The 20,053-nt window shown below is 48.4% G+C and overlaps 1 protein-coding gene across 2 annotated transcripts in view; it reads left to right on the top strand.

The window, feature by feature from the left end:
- The window catches only part of LOC141931150 (rho GTPase-activating protein 39-like), a 56,505-nt gene that overhangs the window by 3,922 nt on the left and 32,530 nt on the right, over window positions 1-20,053 (top strand). Inside the window, exon 1 of one of the 2 annotated variants that reach the window (XM_074842961.1) lies at window positions 10,049-10,244. The exons of the other annotated variant lie outside the window; for it this stretch is intronic. Within the exon in view, the coding sequence (XP_074699062.1) occupies window positions 10,183-10,244 (62 nt within the window). The 5' untranslated portion in view covers window positions 10,049-10,182. Of the gene's footprint in view, window positions 1-10,048; window positions 10,245-20,053 lie in introns of those variants that run through there. 2 annotated transcript variants of the gene reach the window in all.

Below are 20,053 nucleotides of genomic sequence, written 5' to 3'. Positions count from 1 at the left end.
AAAGGAAAGAAGCAGCGTTTCCTCCTTCCCTGTGATCTCCTTTCCCAGTGTTTCCATTCCTGTCCTACTACCCCAATGGCTTTCTCAGTGGATGATGCAATTAGGAGGAGATTCTTGCAAGCTTTCAGCAAGTAAATACGTCAGAATTTGAAATGCTCCATTTAGGCTCCATCAGTCCTTCCCAGGTTGAGCGCAATTATTTGTGCCTTGTTGTGACATGTATATGCTTGTGTTTCTTTAAAAAGCCCTCTGGGCAGATTCAGATAGTTAGTGAAGTGTCTCTTATTTGTTATAAATTCCAGAGCAGACACGTGGATTTGGTTTTAGCTGGGTTCATAGGGGGTTTCTCAGCTCTGCTGTTGTTACTTACGCATTTGATGTTAATTCTGCCTTTGTCAAGGTGCGCAGAAAGGCAGTTCTCTTGTAGGAAAGATGGCTTTAATGATCAAGCAATTTCTTGCATTTTTTAGTAGCTCAGTCATGAGTGTCCACTGAAGCAAGCTGTCTGTTTTTATACTTTTCATGGGGAAGAGAAGTCTTCTGCTCTAGGCAATTTCTTAAAGCAGTCAGTTTTTGAGTGGCAGAAAAGTATTAACTAAAGCAGCAGATGTGAGGTCCATCTGGCTCGTACATCTGGAATGAGATACTGCAGGTCAAGAGAAAATTTTTTTGCACTTGGTCTTTGTCTCGTGGGAGAATGGGAAAAAATACCATTATTTGGGATATATTCTCTCATCCTAATTAATGTTCCAAGCATTTGAGGTTACTGATGTAAGGAATAAGTGTTTTATATTTCCAGTTGACCAGTGAATTCCAGTGTAGCTGGTGTCAACCATCCTCTATCTACTCTCCCAAGCATTTTTGTTTGTGTGTTATCAGCTGCCATTTTTTGGTTATGCAATGCACAGAGTCAAAAGAGGTTTGGGAAGCTTATAATGAAGATGCTGAAGATCCAGATTGCTTGTTTGCAACAAAGCATGGGAGATTGGAAAGGCCTCCATGATCCCCAGGGGAGTGTTGGTATGGCTTGTGTAGCAGCTTGAGGAGTTGGGTTGTGTCTGGCCTCCTGCAGTTACATGCTTTAGGTGAAAAGAAGGGGCTTGGGTTGGACAATATCAACTTTAGAAAATTCCCCCTCAAAAAAACAAGCTGAAAGACCAAAGTACTGGAGATGCTAATTTTTTTTTTTTCAGACTCCTTTGTGTTTTTTGGACTTATGGACTTGTATGAAATTCCACTGAGGGTTGCAGAGCTCTGGGGAACTTCTGAAATAGAGAGGTCTGAATAAAATTATTCATTGGCATCTTTATCAGCCAGCAGAGGCAAACAGAAGGCTGGGTCTATATAGAGGATGTATTTTCTTATCCCTCGTGTATTCTGCTTGTGTCCAGCTCCCTGAGCCAAGCTCTCACTGCACTTTGCCTTTCTCGATGGAAATTGCTCTGACCTGGGATGAAATGAAGATGACAGCGAGTGCCCCGTGCTCCCTGGACTTGTTGTGGCGTTCCTGTTTCAGCTTGGAGCAGAGGACACCTGGGCCCCTCTAAACAGACCTTTTTCTTAGCCACAGGGTTTATGATCTACCAAAACCAAACAATCCAAGTGGGGCAGGGAAAAAAAACAACAAACCTGTGCTGGGCTCATTTGTATGTGTAACTTGGCAGATGTGGGACACTGCCATAAGGCACTTTGCTTTGGCAGATGGGGCTGTTTCCTACCTGGGCAAACAAGGTTGCTGCTTTCTGGCTGGAAACTTGTTACAGAGGCAGTAAAGACTCAGTGTAGTGTGATTTTTGTGTCATCTTGGACATCATGAACCGGTGGCCCAGGGCCAGGTGCACTGTAGCAGGAATAACTTCTTTGTCATTCTTCTGGGAAAAAAATAAACACAAGCAAAACCAAACAGAAAAAAACAGATCTACAGAACAAAGAGGCTTACTGTCTCCATCACCAGTGATACCAAGAAATGCCCTGCACAATGCTGCCTGACGAGTTGGGACTGAGCTCAGCAAATCTCCTTTAACCACATGGAGTTCAGCTGTCTTGGTTTTTTTGACTCTGAGGCAGTGCAGTGTCTTGCATGTGGATTTTCATGCGTAGCAGCAGCCAGAGCTCACTTTAGAAGGGAAAAATTGGTGTAAAATATTTTCAGTAGCAAAGTGACATGGTGCTTAGGGATACGGTGTAGTTGGGAGCTGTCAGTGTTAGGTTGATGGTTGGACTAGATGATCTTCAAGGTCTTTTCCAACCTTGATGACTCTGATTCTGTGAAGTCAGAGAAGTTATCATAGGAGGTTCTATTGCTGAATAATTAAATACAGACCCAGAGGATGCAGTGGGTGAGCAGTGCTGTGTAGTATTGCCTGGAAAGATGCCCCTCCAGAGGCTGTGGCCAGACCAGGCAGTGGATGTTGGCTGCAGTTTTTGGTGCATCTGCACTGGCAGCTGGGCTATCGGGGTGGCTGGCTTGGTTTTGCTGTCGGGACCCTGACGTGCTCCAGCCAAGTGGTCCTGGCCACCCCAGCTGTTCCAGTGCCTGGTCCTCACTCCCCAGCTGATCTGCTTGCACCCGCGTACTCCCGCATGCACCCTTATCTGCTCTGGGCTTGTCCCCCGTGTGCTTTTGGTGCTGCGTGGGAAATAGCAAGTGCGGGGTTGTTTCCAGACACAGGGTAAGCTGCAGGTGGTCACACTGTAATCCAGATCTGAGTCTCCCTTATATGTGTTTGAACAGTAACTGAAGGTCCAGCTGTTCGTTTCAACATGTTCAGTTTGTCATAAAACTGTAAATGCCATATTTGATCCTCTTTCGGTTTGGCGACTGTTTCCTCCTCATGTCTGTTGTAGTTCTTTGGTAGTCCTTTGATAGCTGCAGATAGCCAGCTGAGTATCAGCCACACTGGCTAGCTCTTCGTTGCTCCCTAGCTACAGTAATTAGGTTTGGGACTTTTTATTAGGCCTTCCAAGCACTGCTCTAAGCTGTGGTGAGAGGAGAGAAGCTCCAAGTGTTTTAGAAATTCTTGGTGATGAATCAACATCAAGTGAAGCAAAGAGAGATGGCGAGAGGGCTGTGAGCTGAGGCGCAGAGCCTGGTGTGTGGCCGGCATGAGGAGGGCTTAGTGTGTGCCTAAGGACGAATGCTAAGCACCTTGTGATATGGAGGTACATCTTCTTAGCAATTTGTACCGTTGTAATACAATGGATAGTCTGGCTGGGGTACAGCCGAGTTGCATTTAGTCAGTCTAGTAAATGAGTGTGAAGCAAGGGGCATTGGGGCTTGGAGGGCAGCCTTGTGCTTGGGTCGATGCTGCCCTTGGTTCTCCCCTGCAGTCCTGCATTAGAGCACAAATGGCAGAAGAGTTGCAGTTTTGACTTGGAAACTTGTTAGAAAGCTTGCCCTTGAAATAAGCTGCTTCAATTTTCATGAAATTAGTTTTAAAATCACTGAAAATGAGGGTGAAAAGCAAGTGCCATGGCCCTTTCTGTACTGTGGGTTTAGAAGCTGCTAAAGAAATGCCTGGTGAGTAGGTGGCAGTCTGACAGCTCAGCCTAAATTTGCTGAAGCTGTAACTTGAAATTAGTCTAAAACGCAGGTTTGAGGTTCTGGAGACTGAAGGCTTTTCCGAAGCAAAAGTCTGTTTTGGGGTGGCAATAAGCATAAAAGATAGGAAAGACAGTGATGATCTGGGGGTGAAGCTGTGCACTGCTGGGCCTGGGTCCCATCACCAGGGTGGTTGAGCTCACTAAAGCAAGAGAAAACTGGCTGCTGTTTAGTTAGCAAGCTGAGTTAGCTCTGTGTGGGATTTGAGGAGCTCCAGTGTCCTTGTGTGATGAGTGCTGGGGGTGCACCACGGGGAAGGAGCGTGGGGGGGACGCAGAGGGGCCCCACTCCTTCCAGCAGGAGCAAGTCATTGGATCTGCTCAGCGTACCATGATGTTATCACCCAGCCTGTCCATGGGTCGTCAGGCCAGCTTTGCACACTGTGCTGCGGGGGTGACTTTGGGTATGTTGTTGAGACTTTGGTCTTGAATGCTGAAACCCAGCTGTGACAGAGGGAGGCTGACAGCCGCTGTGGGGAAGAGTTCCCTTTGGTAGTGTACACTTTCTCAGGTTGCTCTTGTTCTTGAAACAAGGATGTCTGTATGAGCCTGGCAAAGGGGAAGATGTCGGTGAATTCAGCTTCTCTGGCTCCCCATAACTCTTGCTCAGCAAAGTGGCCTCTTGGGGTGCGGTGGCAGTCCCCCATCAGCCCCCCAGCACTGCCTCTAATAGCTGAGCACTTGTGTGCTTAAACTTTATTTGATTTTTGGAGGGGAAAAAATCACTTGCTTTTGTCTCTGTTTGGATAAGGAAAGCTGTTGCTGAGCTGCGAGAGCTGTATGTGCACGGGGGAGAAGTTTTTCAGTAACCCGGCATTTTTGGTGCAGGGTGTGCTTGCTGCCAGGCTAGAGGAAAACTTCATCTTGGGCTACTTGCTCTGTTGGCCTTGCTGTCTCTGGAGCATGAAGCAAAGACTGCAGGTGGAAAAGGGTGGACAGCATGGTGATCACCAAGTAGCTCAGTGAAACACCCCAGAGTTCGGCTCAAAATGTAACAATGGGCAACTTTCAGTGGTTGATGTGCTCATTCCTGCCTGGCCTGGATGACTCGGGCAGTGAGCTGTGCTTGGGGCATGTTGATTTTGGGCTGCGTCCTCCACCAGAGGCTCTTTGGGGAAGAGCACAGTTTCCTATTTGAGAGTGTCTCCTGATACCACCTACATGTTGTACTCTGGGTGCTGAAATAAAATAGCCCTTGCAGCTGGCTCTGGCAGCTCTGTTACTGCAGTCCTGGCAGTAAGTGCAGCGCCTGACCGAAGTGGAGTTTGGCCCCCAGGAACGGCACGCTGTGGGCCCTTGGCATGGGCAGGGGAGGGCATGTGTTTAATTCCTCTTACCCTGCTCAAATCTCTACTATTTGCAGCAGCAGCCATATCTTCAAGTGAATGTGTGGAGATGGTCAGAGAACAGGCAAGTTTCTTGTGGGGCTGCCTGCGGTGCTGCTTGCTTGCTCTCCACATCCCAGCCAGACCTGGGTTAAACCTGGAGTCTCTGTGGACTGCAGAGAGGATTTGAGGGGTTTTACATGAATTAACAGTATTCCCCTGAAATTACCATTTTGGGCCTGTTACTTGCGGTAGGAACTTGTGCTGCTTTGCCTATAGAACTGTAGCTGTAAACCCTCCTAATGGTGTGGCTGTTTCCCCTGGGAAAGGCAAATGACATCCATGAGCATAAACAGCTTTAATGGCGAGATGTGTCTGTACTAGAGCTTGGACTGCTCTGTTGGTCCTCAGGGAAGTGCAGCCTTTCATTAGGATAAGCAGTATGAGGGCTCATGGACAAAGAGCAATGTCAGTGTAGCTGGCTGTGAAAACTGGGTGCTGCTGGGGGGCATTCAGCCAGCCCCTTTCTGGGGTGCAGCCCTGTCATGGCAGAGCTTTCCGTGCTGCTCAAGATGCAGAAGAGTATCAGGCTTCATCTCTTTCAACTTTGCACATAAGCTGTGACAGAAGACATCAAGAAGGGTAATCAACAACTGGGAGATGCAAACCCTCTTTTTTTCTTGTGCTTCAGGTAAAAATTGATAGGTGAATTTTTTATTTTTTAAATTTAAACCTTTTGCTGATTTAAACAAACTGCAGAACAGGTTAGCAATTGGGCCCTGCCTCTTGTCTTGGCAGGAGCTGTGCAGGCCTTGACCACAGCTGTGTGCTCAGTGATGCTGAAAACAAGGGAGAAGGTCCAGGCTGTGGCTGCTCCCTAGAAGTGAGATGCTGCCACAGGCTGCTGCTCTCTGGGATCTTGGCTGCCCTTTGCTGTGGTCCTGTAGTCCCCCAGGAAGGAGGAGCCTTGACCCCTCTGCCTCTCATCTGGTGGGTGCCTTAGGAGGTACTTTGGTCACATAATGTGTTTCCAGCTGGGAACACATCTCAGTTTGGGCATCTGGAAGGTGGGAATATGCAGTTACCTGTGAAAACTTAGTGCGTGTGTGCCCAGGAACAGTCACGGTAGCTACGAGCCTGTGGTTATGATGGGCTCTTTGACTGGCAGCCTTGTACGGCTCTGTCCCTTTGCTAAAGAGTGGCTGATAGGACCAGAGGTGGTATGGAAGTTATTTGGTGATAACATTGATGGCTCAGGAGGAATGGATACCTCCACCAAGAAAAGATCAAAGACTTTTTTTTTTTTTCTTTTAAAGAAATACAGAAACAAAAGGAAATGTGCAGAGGAAAGAAGGCTGGTGGAGTGAGAAGGATGTTGGTCAAAAAGGGGAAGCTGTGTCCATAAGAAGACCAAAAAAAGTATCCATTTCAGCAGATCATCTGTTAAATCAAAATAAGGCAGGCCAGAATAAGACTTTGGACGAGTAAATTTGCCAAATACGATTAATTTTAAAATGCATCAGAAACCTTTTGGAGGCAGGTAGCAGAAGAGATCAAGGTGTGAGAGGTATGGAAGATAAAGCTATCACAGAAAAATCTAAACCATTTTTTAGCTGTCTTGACTCCCGTGGAGGAGCTTTGTAGCTTTGCAAACTACAAACTCGCTACAAAAGAGCTGTCTGAGAAGTTGTCTCGCATTGCATGTCAGTAGAAATAGCTTTAGAGCAAACAGAAGAACTGATAAGAAACTGTAAGAAATGGCGTTTACTCAAGAGCACTGTAGAATCTTAAATCTGAAATTGCTGAGATACTTTTGTGTGTATCCTGTTGCTTAAGTGCTCTTGGTATTGCAGAAATTGATGGTGGCAAATGCGATGGCTTTTCTGAAGAGGGGGGATCTTGGGGAAATGAGGGAGGTAACACATCAGGTGGCTCAATATCTGTGCCAGGTGCACTGCTGGAGAGGACCCACCAGACTGGTGGGTCTCATCTCTGTGTCTGGGCCTCTGCAGTGAAGAACAAGATCACTGAAGGCATGGCCAAGCACAGCTGCTTGGAAAACAGTTAACAGGGCTAACATAAAGGCAAGCCCTGCCTCATGGACCTGCTGGAGCTTGGTGTGCACGTGGGTAGCAGGATTTCATATGTCTGGGTTTTCAAGCAGCTTTTGATAAGCTTCTCCACCAGAGGATTTTAAGAAACTGAGTCATCGGGGGCATGGAGGAAAGGGCTTGTTATGGTCTGAGAGCTGGTGAAAGTATAAGATGCAAAGGGTAGGGCTTAACAGTTGTTTTTCAGCATGGGTAAGAATCAGAATCAGCAGTGAGGTCCTAGAGACTGGTCCTGGGACTGGTTTTCATCATAGAATGGTTTGAGTTGAAAGGGACCTTAAAGATCATCTAGTTCCACCCCCCCAGCCACAGCAGTGACACCTTCCACTAAGACCAGGTTGCTCAAAGCCCCGTCCAACCTGGCCTTGAACCCTTCCAGGGAGGGGGCAGCCACAGCTTCTCTGGGCAACCTGTGCCAGTGTCTCACCACTGTGAGGTCATCCTATGGGTGAGCAGAGACATGGAGGGGTGTAACGAAATCCCCAGGTTTGCAGAGGATACTCAATTCCTTCAGGTGATTGGATACCTCACTGAAGGTGAGGAAATCCAGAAGGACCTCACAGAACTGAGCAAGTGGACAAATAAGTGGCAGATGAACTTCAGTGTAGGAAAATGTGGGGTATCCATAGGGGGAAATTATCTATACCAAGCCTGCATGATGCTGAACCTGGAACTAGTGGTTACAGCACAGGAAGATGCTTGGGGTCATCATCGGCAGTTCTCTGAAATCGTCAGCTCGGTGTGCAATGTTAGCCAAAAAAGCCAATAAATTTTGGTCACCGTCAGCAAGGGAGATAATAACAAAGCAGAGGGCATAATTTTGACCCTCTATGACATCTTGGTGTATATCTTGGGGGCTGCGTGCAGTTCTGGTTTCTGCATCTTGAGGACATTGGTGTTGGAGAGGCTGTAGAGAGGACAATTAAAATGACTCAGGGACAGAGCTGAGGGCAGCTGCCTTATGAGAAGAGAGAAAAATTTGGGACTCTTTGGTTTGAAATAGAAGTCTGGTGTAGCATATGATCAAAGTATACAAAATCATAAAGGCACTGATTAAGTTGAATTTTGTCTACTAAGTCTTGTGGCACTAGAATCAGGGGCACTTGATGAAACATGTAGGAGATTGGTTTAAAGCAGGTAGAGGAAGTACTTTTACTTTATACAACATGTGATGAACTTCTGAATTCATTGTCCTGGGGGGTTGTGCTTACAAAAATCATTTGGGTAAACTTATAGACAGGCAGTCTGAAACAGATACTAGCAAGAATAGCCAGGGATGTGCCTTTAGCATCTGTAATACAAGTGTGGATTCTGGGGGAGTAAGGAAGAAGATGGAGAGAGGGTGTGATCAGGCTCATGTGCTCTGCCTAACAAACCTCTCCTGTTGTCCCGGCTGTGGACAGGGTGGAGGGACAGCTGGTTTCGTGTATCTTGTATTCTTGAAAGTTTCCAGAAACTAACATTAAGTAGGAACATAGATAGATATGACATGTTGTGGAAGAGCCAGCATGGCTTTTGTAGACTGAAATTGAGCCATTGGTGACTTCATTGGTACTTGGAAGGTGTTTGCCTGTGGTCTAGTGGACCTCTCTGAAAGGTTTCAGCACAGGGTATCCAAGAAAAGTCCATCACGGGATGCATGGGTGAATAAATGGTTAAAAGATAGGCTCTGAAGATGAGGAGTAGACTGTCAGACTGCACAGTGGAGGGCAGTCCCTCAGGGAGCCAGGCTGGGATCTCTGCCGCTCGCAGCATTCCTACGTGACCTAGGAAAAGGGATGAAAGCAATGGCTGGGGACGGGCATGCTGCGGTCCATGCGCACAGTGATGGGCTCTGAGGAAACAAGGCAAAAAATCTTGAGCACTGAAATTCAGAAATGAGGTTGGAGTAAGAGGTGTTTCTGCAAAAGTATCGGCTGGTGTTCACACCACCACTGTGGTCTGCTGTCACATTGAATATTGAGTGTCAGGTCATCCCATCTCACAAAAGACCTTGCTTCTAACTCGGGAAGTAGGATGAGTCCCTCTGTGGTTTTTTGCTGTTATTTTTTTTATGAGTGGCAAATACTATGTACTGGAAGCAGATGAGGACTATCTAGGTGGACATCAAATATAAGGGGAAGTTGAATGTGGTCCAGGTCTTTGCACCAATCCATCGGCAGTGCTGTAAAAGAAGGACAGAGAGCACTGCCCACTTGGACAGTTTTCTGAATTTGCCCCTTTTTGCTGCCTTCCTTGCCTCTTCTGAAAGTGAAAAGCTCAGTTTTGGGCTGAACACAAGCTAATAAATGCTTGGGTTTTTGGTGAGAGAAAGCAAAAGGAACTTGTTTTGGGCACCAAATCAAAAAGTAAATTGTTCTCACACCACTGTTCGCTGTTACCATGTATAGCAATTACTGCCATGGCAACAGATATTTTCAAGACCCAGCCAAGATCTTCCAGGGCTGCAACATAACTTCTGATACTTGCTCATTGTGGTGCTATTAATAACTGTGTTTTTCCCCCCCTCGTAGCCAGGAAGTTTCTTCTTCCTCATGTACCAAGTGCGAGGGATAAGCTCATTTTAAATCCATTGTGGGGAGAAGTGACACTGGGGATTTCCTGCATTTTTTATTTTTTTTTTTGTTCTGGAGATCCTGTCTAGTGCTGCCAGCTCTGCAGCCACCTCCTGAGCTGAGCTGTCTCTCTCTTGTGCTACTTGTAAGAAAGCCCAGTCTGAATCTTTTTATTTCTTTTCTTTTTTTTTTTTTTTTCTTTTCCCCCTTAAACCAGGACAAACAGATGACACATATTTACTGTTCCAGCTATGCTTCAGTGTTTATTTCAGGCTGACTTGGTCAAGGGGAGGAGCTGCTGCCAATTAAACATGATCTGGGCCAGGCTCTGGTCGGAACAACTCCTTCACTTATCTCCCAGTCATTAAACAAGATAAATCCTGTGTATTCAAATTTGTGTTTTGACTGTTCTTGGCAGTAGTTGAATTTAGCTGTGTTTAAAACCCCCAAGTGCACATTCACCTTTTCCCAGCCACACTAGCATGCTCATATGAATCTCCTTTGAGTTGGAAGCGTGTCAGAAATGCCATCGCCGGGTCTTTTGGCACCTGCTGAGGAGTTGTGGGAAAGGTGGGACTTGGGCCTTTGTTCATGCCGCAATCCTACCAACCTCTCTGGAGAAGTGGAAGAAATGAGCATGTGCCCTGCAAAAGGTTGGTCCAAGGCAGGAACTAATTCAGTCGTGTCCACAGGGAGTGACTGCGTCCGTCTTCTGTTGCTACTTTACCTGTTTCTGAGGAGGGTCCATTGTATGCAGTGTCACTGGAGGTGCTGCTAAGGGCTGTGGCTCCCTGGGGAGGCAGCGCATGTGATGCAGGAGTTGAGCAGAGTGAGCCTGGATGGGATGGTTCCAGCTCACAGAGCCCAGCTGGTTTTTCTCCTGGACATCTCCAAGAAACAACTGAGACCCTTTTTGAGAGCTTCTGGTGACGGACACAGTTATTCTCCAGTAACTGGCTTCTTGCAAAGCCAGGCAGATTCTGGGCTTTAACTAATTGCGCTTTGTTCTGACATGTGAGATTGCAGAGATGTTCAGTTTTAAAAAGGCTGTGACTGTTTTAAGGCAAGGTTGAGCGACTGTTGTTGTTTCTCATTAAATCAAGCCGGATCTTGTTAATGACAAAGCACCAGGACTGTACATAAGTAGTATTTTTGTTTATTTCGAGTTTGAAGGTGTTACTGTAGTCACTGATATCTTACAGATGCAAGTGTGTAGGACACAAAGCAGAGGTTAAAATCCATACGGGATGTGATTCCTACCCACGCCATAACATTTTGGAGACAATCGGGAAAAGAATGTCAGTTCAGGGCAACGGTTAAACACGCCTTTCCTTTTGGAGGAAGCTTTTTTCATGGTTTATTACATCAGAATCAAAAACAATGGGAAAAAATCAAGCACAGGCTGTGTTTTTCATCTCTGACTGGTAATTCACTCATCGATATGTGAGATTTTCAGAGATAGAGGTGTGCTTGGAGCTGGGAACAGTGTGCTGCTCGGTGGGGCAAGTGTGTGGGAGGGGGAACCTGCGGGAGGGGACTGGTGCTGTGAGGTCCAGTTCGTTGACTTCACAGCATCCTTACTGTCGTGTGCGATGTGCTTTTTGTTCAGTGATTCCTGTAGGCAAAACAAATGTAAGAAATTAATTTCTCATGGAAAAGAGGTTTTTTTGTTTATTGTTTTATGAAGGGTTTATGGACTCTGTGGCTTAGGTTTTTGGTTATTTATTTACTGCTTCTCTTCCCTTGCTAGAGGAAATTAGTGTGCTTTGGGCTGGGGAAAATGATGACTCTGAAGTAGCTCCTGTGCACAGAGTCCTGTCAGGATGAGTTTCCTGATGGCAGCACGGGGTTCAGGGGAGGGTTATTTGTTAGCTGTGTTTCCTATTGCCTTTGACTCGCTGCCAAATTCCTCTGCCACCCGGCATCGTAGCGGTTAACTTGAGTCACGCTTAACAAGCTTGGACAGCTAAGACTTTCAAGAGCTGCTGTGCATTTGTTCATGCTTAGTTTTTTCAACAGAGTCGACAGAGACAGCTGCAGCCAGAGAGCTTTGCCGAAGAATGAAATGGCCTAAAAAAGTTGTGATGAAACACTGTTATCTTTGTTTTATACTTTGAGCCACCAGTGTCTTGTGGGCTCTGCTAGCTGAGAAATAACCCGGGCCCTTGCAAACCGCGTCTGTGTTGTGCATGAGTTTTCAAGAGACTCTGTGTTTCAGCTAATAAATGACTGGCAGCCCTTTAAATGAAGAGAGACAGAGGGCCATTATTTTGCTAATGCCACGCATTTAGGAATGTCCTGCCTCAGATATGTAGCTTTGCAGATGGGTGGTTGAAAGCCTTATGCTCTGCCATCCTGCTGTTTGTAGGCTGTCAACAGCTGGCGCCCTCGGTGATGCTGGCATCTTCCATGACACGGGGCCGTTTGTGTATGGCCTGGCCTTGCAGGTGCTCCACCCTGTAATTACAACCTTGGTCTGCTCCTGCACCTCATTTAGAAAAGCTGAAGTTGTGGTGGGTTTTTTGGGGTATGGTGGAGTTATTTTAGACTTGAGGTGAGTGTCCCAAGGGATCCTTTCAGTCCCTGCCCCTGCATGCTCTTGCTAAGGTGGCTGCTGGGTCTTGAGGCACCAGCTGATGGGTTTCCCTTTTCTGGTTTTGTAGATTTTTTTTTTTTTTTTTTTTCTGCTTGTCTTCCCAGTCTTCACTCAGGGACGTAATTCAGAAAACGTTTTCTCCTTGTTGCTTAGTGTTCCCTTGTGTAGTAAGCAAACATCTCTGTGTCTGGTGTAAACGAGCCTCTGGCACTTGGCTGTTTGCTTGGCTCCATCGTGGCTGCTACAGGCTCTTTCTTCCTTTCAATTAAGATGGTAGAAAAATTGTTCTTCTTTTCCTCTCCTGTATGGGGAAACTATATGCCCAGTAGCACTGCAGCATGTTTGTGGCTGTGCAACACCTTGCATGGTTTCACTAACCCCAGGATGATCTGTCCGTGCACAGAAATTATGAAAATCAGTTGGGTGCAGAGTTAATGCTGCAGAATCATGTTCCTTGCAGTGTGAATGATGTGGGCTGCTGCCGGGGTGGTGAAACAGTTGCAGGGTTTATGTGGTGGGGCAGATTTTCTGGAACAGCTTCTGATTGTGGAGCCTCCTGTTCCTGGGCTGCTCTCCTTGAGATCAGCCAGCCGAGGCAGCAGCTGCAGGGTCCCCAGCTGCAAGGGCTTTGTGGCAATGCCGAAGAGGAATCCCTGAAATCGGTAGCAGTGATATAGAGGCTGTGAAGAGTGAATCTGTCCTGAGGCAGCTGGGCAGCAAGCTAGATAAATCAGGACGTTTGTCAGTAACTCCTGGAATGACAGAGGGGGCAGCGGGTGCTGCTGTGTCCTTGAAATAGCAGGGATGTCATCTGGGTGACATTACTTGCTTTGGCATAGGGAGAGCACTTGGCGTGTGCTGCTTCTCCAGGGCTCTGGGCTTTTGCCCTTCATCCTTTTGGCAGGTGCATCTTCTCCACCTCGTTCCTGCAGCCATATCAGCATGGCATTCTTTGCCCAGGGCACAGCCTTGTCAGCGCTGGGAAATGTTGCCCTGCTTAGGTCTGATTTACTTCTGTTTGGTGCTTGCGAGAGGTGCGGGGGACTTAGAGGTTTGTGGAAACAGGAACAAGCCATGTTCAGCTTTCTGCTCTCTGACCAGGGTTTCAGTCAGCGGATAGCCCTGTGGTGCTGGGGCTCCTTGGGTCCAGGAGGCTTGTGCATGGGTTCCAGCACTGTCCCTTCCTTTTGCTGTGTGTCCATCCCCCTGATAAAAACAGAAATGGCCCAGGCCTGATTTTAGGGTTACATTCATGCTGGGAGGCTGTTAGGTGCTTTGGGTCCCATCTTGGGCAGATCTTGTATGACTCAGTGCCAGCACATGCTCCCAGAGGTGGATAAAGCCCAACTCTGCTCTGGCTGGAAGCATCTGTCTTAGCTTGGCATGTACCAAGAAGACAGGAGGAGAAAGCCCATGTGTGACCTTGGGTACCTCACTGTGGAGATCTGCAGCCTGAAAGGGTCCAGCTGGTGCAGCCGGCGATGGCTTCACGTGGAGTACTGGCTGTCCGCTTTGGTGGGGCCGTGTACAGGTGGGATGACCACAGTGACACTCACTGAGCTGTGCTTACAGCATACGTGCCTGTACAAATCCTCCTTGAAACCGGGGTCATCAACTCTGGGGGCAAGGGGAAGGCATCAGGCTGCTGCCCTGGGCCTGAGCTCGGGATGCCTCGGTGGGGCAGCACCGGGGGATGGCGGGAGGGCAGGATACGCCCCAGCTGTCATGCTCGGTTGTTGCTGAACTCTCAGGTTGTCCTGTAATGTCTTCACCTAAGCAGCTGTGAAGTATTTCTTCTCTAGGATATTGCTAAAATTGGGGTTTTTCCATGCAAATCCTGTTTGTTGGGGACACAGTCTGGTTACAGGTGTGATGAGGCGGGTTGCAGTCACAACGGACCTGACCACGTGTCCTGGGATTGATGCGGCCCCTGGCTGGGTAGGTGGGAGGACAGCACTGAGCTGTGCCAGGCCTCAGCTCCCCTCCAGGGCACCCCGTGCCCTCTGGGCAGGGACTGGCTGGCTGGCACTGAGCCTCTCCCACAGCTGCCTCCCCTCCAGCAGCTAGGATTTGGATGGGGCTATGGATCCATGCAGTACATTTTGGAAGGAAAGAGAGGGGATGAAAACTGCCAATACTTTTTTTTTTCTTCCTTCTGAAACTTGTTCTCAAATGCTCAGCCCTTAAAAGGAAAAACGACTCTGCTTTTAAGCCTTCACTGAGCTTAGGAGGTGCCGCTGCGTCTGGGGCAAAGCAGAGCTTTAGGGAGGCTGTTTAAGGATTGGGAGTTTGGGCCTGGCTCTGACATACAAAATGAAAACTCCAGCCGTGGTGGCAGGAGAGATTCAGGGGATGCCCTGGCAGCAGCTCGAGGGCTGGATGGGTTGTGTGGGCAGATCCTGTACCCCAAGGAAACTGGCTTGCTGCTCCGTTGTGGCCTGGGGCTCATGCTCCACAAGAGATTTTGTTCCCCAGTCATGTAAAAAAAAAAAACCCTGGGTCAGCTGGGACAGACGCCCGGGAGAGGCTGTCCAGCTGGATCTGTGTCCCTGGCCAGCTTGGGCACCCTTACAAAGAGCAGAGGGAAGCTCCTGTAACCTTTTTGATGCTTTATGCTTTTTGACATCTTATGTCTTTCACCTTCTGCCCAGGCTGCAGCGGCCACAGCTGGTCTCTAGCCATACTGCAGTCAGAGGTGCTCGTCCTCGCTGACAATTTGGGGACAGAGAAGTGAGCGAGTCCCTTGGTCTTCAAGGGAGCAGGAGGTCCTTTCCTCGGGCACAGCAGCCAGCCCCATTCTGTGCCTCTGACAGAGGAGCTGCAGCAGGAGGCTGTGCTTACCCTGGCTTTGCAGGCACAGGCAGGGCTATGCCCAGTCCCATTTTTTTAATGGGAGTGCATTTTATTTCTCCTTCTGCCCTCAGGTGCCATTTCCTTTAGCACTGGTCTGTGCAGTCCCCTGGTGACTGTGACCACACCTCTGGTACCTGAACTCCTCCTGCTCTGTTAGTGCCCATGCAGCAGGTGCTTTGTGCTCTGTCCTGAAGCCATGAAAACAGGGATGTTTCCAGCCCGTTGCTCTTCCCTCTGTCACAGAACCCCTGTCCTGTGGAGGAGGGATGGAGGATGAGTTGGAGGAGAGCAGCAGCACTTCAGGTTCCTCTGCCTTCCTCTCCCCGTGGGGTGCTCTCTACGTGACTCTGGGGCTTGCCTGGGAGTGATTTCAGGCTCCAGATCAGTACACGGCTGGTGCTGCCAGTGGGGCTGTGCAAGTCCTGGTGGGTGGTGCTCAATGCAGAGTGGATGATGGTGAGCGCGAAGGTTGGTGTAGTGGAAGTTTCTGTGCTGCCCTCCCTTCTCCCTGCTGAGATACAGTGCTCCGAGGTGCCTGTGCATCCATCCCACCCAAGGTTCAGGTGCTGGGGCTGTTCTGGGCTTTATTTTGATTATCTTTTTAGGGCAACTCGGCATGTTGTCTGTCCTCCCTTGGGGAAGATTCCCCTCTACCCCCACAGGTCCATTTGTGCAGATCCCAGGAAATCTCAGCCGTGTCCTGAAAGTTCTTGTTTCTTACTTCTTTCTCTCCAAGACAGGATCTTGGAGGAATCTGCTGTTAATTTTGGTGCTGCCCTGACCCACTCCTGTGGGATGAGCAGCCCCGTTGCCATCAGTTCTGCTCTGTGAATCAGGACACTCACAGCAGCAAGACGGGAGCCACCAGTGCTGGCACGAAAGCTGGAGGAAAGTTTGGGAATGGTGGGGGGAGAAGCAAGAACTGGCAGAATCTGAGCAACCGAAAGGCCACCAAATTTCTCATGTGACGTCTGTATCTTTGAAAATACCACTTAGCAGAAGGCTTGGGGCTTTGGTTGTGTTTGTTTTAATTAAAAACACCAAAGTAATGAGATGTTTTGCATGATAGGACTTTTTCAGGCTCTCTTCTACCTCTAACCCACCCAAGTCATGGTGCTGTGCTGCGTTCTCCTGTCTGTAAGGTGTTGCCAGGCTGGGCTCTGCATTCCGAGGGCTGCCCCCGTTCTGCTCTTGCTGGAGCTGAGCATATGTGCTCAGGCTTTGAGTAATTGCAACAATTTGTTCTATATTTTCACAGTCTGGTCTGTCTCCTGCAAAGCAGAGGTTGGTTTGTTTGCATAATGCTTATTTTTGGAAGCAGGAGAGCTTTAGGAACAGGCTGACATATTTATTTTAGTTCCTCTATAATTTTTGTTAGGAGAATTCATGTGTATTCAAAAGAAGTTCATATATATATATATATATATATATATATATGGGGAGGGAGGAGAGAGGGTTGTTTTGCGTACCTTATTTTTTTCCCTAAGATCTAAATTACAGCTTTTCTGGACTTGGCTGAGAGAAGGCATGAATAAAGCCTAAACTGACTGAGTCAGCTGGTGGAGCATCACTGCAAGGAGCTGGGGCTAGAGACCTTGGAGACCCTCTGCAGCTCCAGCATAAAGATGAGTTTTACAGCCTTGTCCTGGCTTTGATGTGCAAATCTGAGCGACTTGGAGCCACCTGGGGATTGCACTTCATTGCTTAGTGTGTGCACTGAGGAAACTTTTTTCTAAGGGGAATCTGTTTGGGGTGCTCTACTGGAATGGCTTTGCCCGTCGTGCAGAAGGTGAAGGGGCAAGCATGATCCTCTTAAAATAAGCTCTTCTGATGTGTGCTTGAGCACAGTTCAGGCTGCTCTTCAGCCAGCTGGGAGCCTGGACCTGCAGAGGAACAGCGATGGCAGCAGCTTTGGTGCCTCTGGGATGGTACCTGCTCCCCATTCCTTAACTGGTTTGCCTTGGTCTGATGCTGGGGCCAGCCTTTGGAGCACTTGGGGTTGTAAACGTGGCTTCATTCTGTATAAGGCTGCTTCTGCTCCCTCATGGGCCCCTCATCGTATGCTCCATTAGCAGCAAACGAAGGAGGCGCTGAACTCCCTGTCTGTGTAAGACAGATAACTTCAGATACTGGTCCCTGTCACCCCAGCCACTTGCTGCCTCGAGGAGCCCTGGACTGCCCCCCACATGTCCATGCCTCCAGCCAGTGTCACAGCATGACTGGTCTCTGAGAGTTGTACTTCAGTCTCGGTGTGTCTGATGGCCAAACTCTTCACTCCTTGTCCTCAAGGAGGACCCTTAATAGGCACTTAGTCTTGGCATTGACAGATCCTCAGTTAGATGACCTCTGATGATGGGATCTGCGTGGTCCTGAAGCCCCACTATCCCCTGGAGCTTTGCAGATGCTTCAGCAGCCCTGGCTTGGAGCCATAGGTGAAGAACTGCAGCTCTTGGTGCAAGGACACGGGAAGGTGGCTGCTCTGCACAGGGTGTAGTAGCAACACCTTGTCTATACAGGGTGTGGAGATGATGTAAAGGGAAGCATTGGCATTCATGAAAGGTCATGTCAGCCTGTGGTGCCTCAAGTTCTTCAGTCTCCTGATGTCCAGGAGTGTCCCCTGTCCTCTTGAGTGCAGCCATCCTTCTGTGATACTAAATATGAAATCATACGCTGGCTGTGTTCAGACTCCTGTTTCCTGGAGGAAGAGCTTCATTTCCCAGTTGCTTTTCTCTGTGTTGGGGCCACCTTTGAGCATGCTGCAGGCTCCCTTTGAGGGCATTAGTCTTCAAAAATCCCACTTTGTATGGAGTCATGCTTGGCCAAGAAGGATTTGGTACTGCCCCAGCTCTCTGCAATGCTCATCCCAAAGAAGGGAGGTGGTGGAAGGAGATGGAGCACAGAAGTCAAAAAATTACACAACTTGGAAGTGAAGTGAGGGATCAAGCTGTAAGAGCTTTCCTTGTAGCCACACAGCGGGGGTTGCTCACAGCCTGGTGTGAAGCTTCCTGAGGCAGGGGTTTCCTGTGGCTTTCCTTGGGATGCTCTTGCCCTTGGCAGGTGAATGCCTCCTTGGGTTGGTGCTGAGCAGCGTGCGCAGGTGATGAGTGGAGAGAAGGCTTCGTGCAGAGGGCTGGGTGGTCACATTGCCCTGGTCTCAAGCTGACAGCTCCAGCTGAGAAAACATCTCTCCACTATTCTTATCTTTGGACAGCCTTGCGAAGAACTTGTGTCCAGGGACTGTGCCTGGCTGCCTGTGCTGTGGTGTCACTTGAGTGATGGTGACAAGAAAACCAGCTCTCCTGGAGTAGTGGCTCTTTGACTACTTGGGATTTCTGCAAGTGACTCTTCCTTTCTCCTGTACTGGTCCCTTCCATTTCTAGTCCTGCTCGCTTCTCTTTAGTTAAAACAATTTTATTCTTTGCTGGATCTTGTGCTAACATTTATAGTCTTTGTGAGAAGATTAATCGGGGGATGCTAGCAGGATGCTCTTTCAGGCAGAAATACCCTTTTTATTTTTAATTCCCAGGCTTTGCTAAGCAGGAGTGGCAGCCAGGAGGGACCCAGGCTGGTTTTGAAGGAGCAAAGTTTGCGAATGTCCATCACCTCTGTCCCAGAGGCTGGCAGGACAAGAGCACAGCAGCTTGGCCTCTTACCTGCTCTGTCTATACAACACTTCATAAAAAAGCAAGCTGCTTGCCTGTGAGGGCTGAGCCTTCAGGTGGGACCAAACCTGTCTGCCCATGTGAGATGCAGTTGTGGACAAAAAGCCCTATGCTTTCTCCTGCTTTTTGTGTGCCTGGTGTGCTGTCTGCCCACATGGCACCTCACTGCCTGGGGACGGAGCCACCCCTCAAAAAAATCAGCGTGCCCAAGGCAAGTGCCTTCACAGTCGGGTGGGGCTCAGGCTGCTCCAGGCAAGTGGTTGGAGCTGTGGCCTGTTTACAAGGTATGAGGCATGGAAGGTATTTGTGTATTTGCTCAGGATGCAGAGGAAACTCCTGAAATCTCTCTGACAATACAGGAGGATGCACACTGGGAATGTGGGTTTGTTTTTGGAAGCAAGTGTGGATTTTGTTGAAATTCCTCTGTGTTGTGGGCTCTGGTGACCGGGTTAGTTCCCCGGTGGTGCCGGTGGGCTGCATGTCCCCACACTCAGCCTGTGGTGAGGGTTCAGTCTCAATTTGCAAACTGGGCCTTCAGGGAAGCCCCGTGCCTGGGATCGCTGATCCCAAAAGATGAGGCAGACTGAAACCACTGCAGTGATTCTGCCAGTGTGACCGTGACCAGGCGCCACCATGCCGGCGGGAGCGGGCACATGTTCTGTGAGTGCTGCATCACCCAGTGCTGGGAGCTGAGAGGACGGGAAAAAGTGTTATTCAAACCATTCCCAGGAAACTTCTTCTTTAACCCCATGAAGGGGAGTTGGAATTAATTTTTTTTTATGTCCAAGTTATGGCCTTATCTCTCTGCAGTCCTGGGTTTATCACGTCTTTCCAGAGTTCCTGATGTTATGTTCGAGGCTTGTGTGGCAGCCCAGGGCTGGCCCTGTTCCAGGAATGTGCTCCTTGCTTTTCCTTTTCTTTCTTTATATATGAATGTGATTGTACCAAACTCTTTGGTATTTCAGTGTGTTCTGTGCAGATTTTTTCACTCTTTAAACTCTACCTTATCCCCTCAACCTCATCCTGGTTAAACTCATCCTCAGCCCCTCAGCTTTAAGGGGAGCAAAGAGGTCACCAACCCAAGTCATCCACTTATGTGTCTTTGCACACAAAGATAAATGTAAGCTTGTTAAAACGGAAGACTATAGTTAGCAACACATGCTCGGTCATGGCCAAGTGCCATGAGAAGAATTCGTTATTTTCAATAGCTTGCACTTAACAGAAAATAGCTGACCTCTCTCCTGAGGAGCAACAGTGCTGGTAGATTGGTTGGTGTTTCAGAGCTTTACTAATCCAGTTGCTAGTAAAACAGAGCAAGACCAGTGTACTCCTGAACCTTAAAAAGGTTGAT

This window comes from Strix aluco, chromosome 17 (assembly GCF_031877795.1).
Source record: "Strix aluco isolate bStrAlu1 chromosome 17, bStrAlu1.hap1, whole genome shotgun sequence".
NCBI classification, from domain to species: Eukaryota; Metazoa; Chordata; class Aves; order Strigiformes; family Strigidae; genus Strix; species Strix aluco.
Note: the sequence above shows the minus strand (reverse complement) of the source record. Positions and strands in the feature narration are given on the sequence as shown.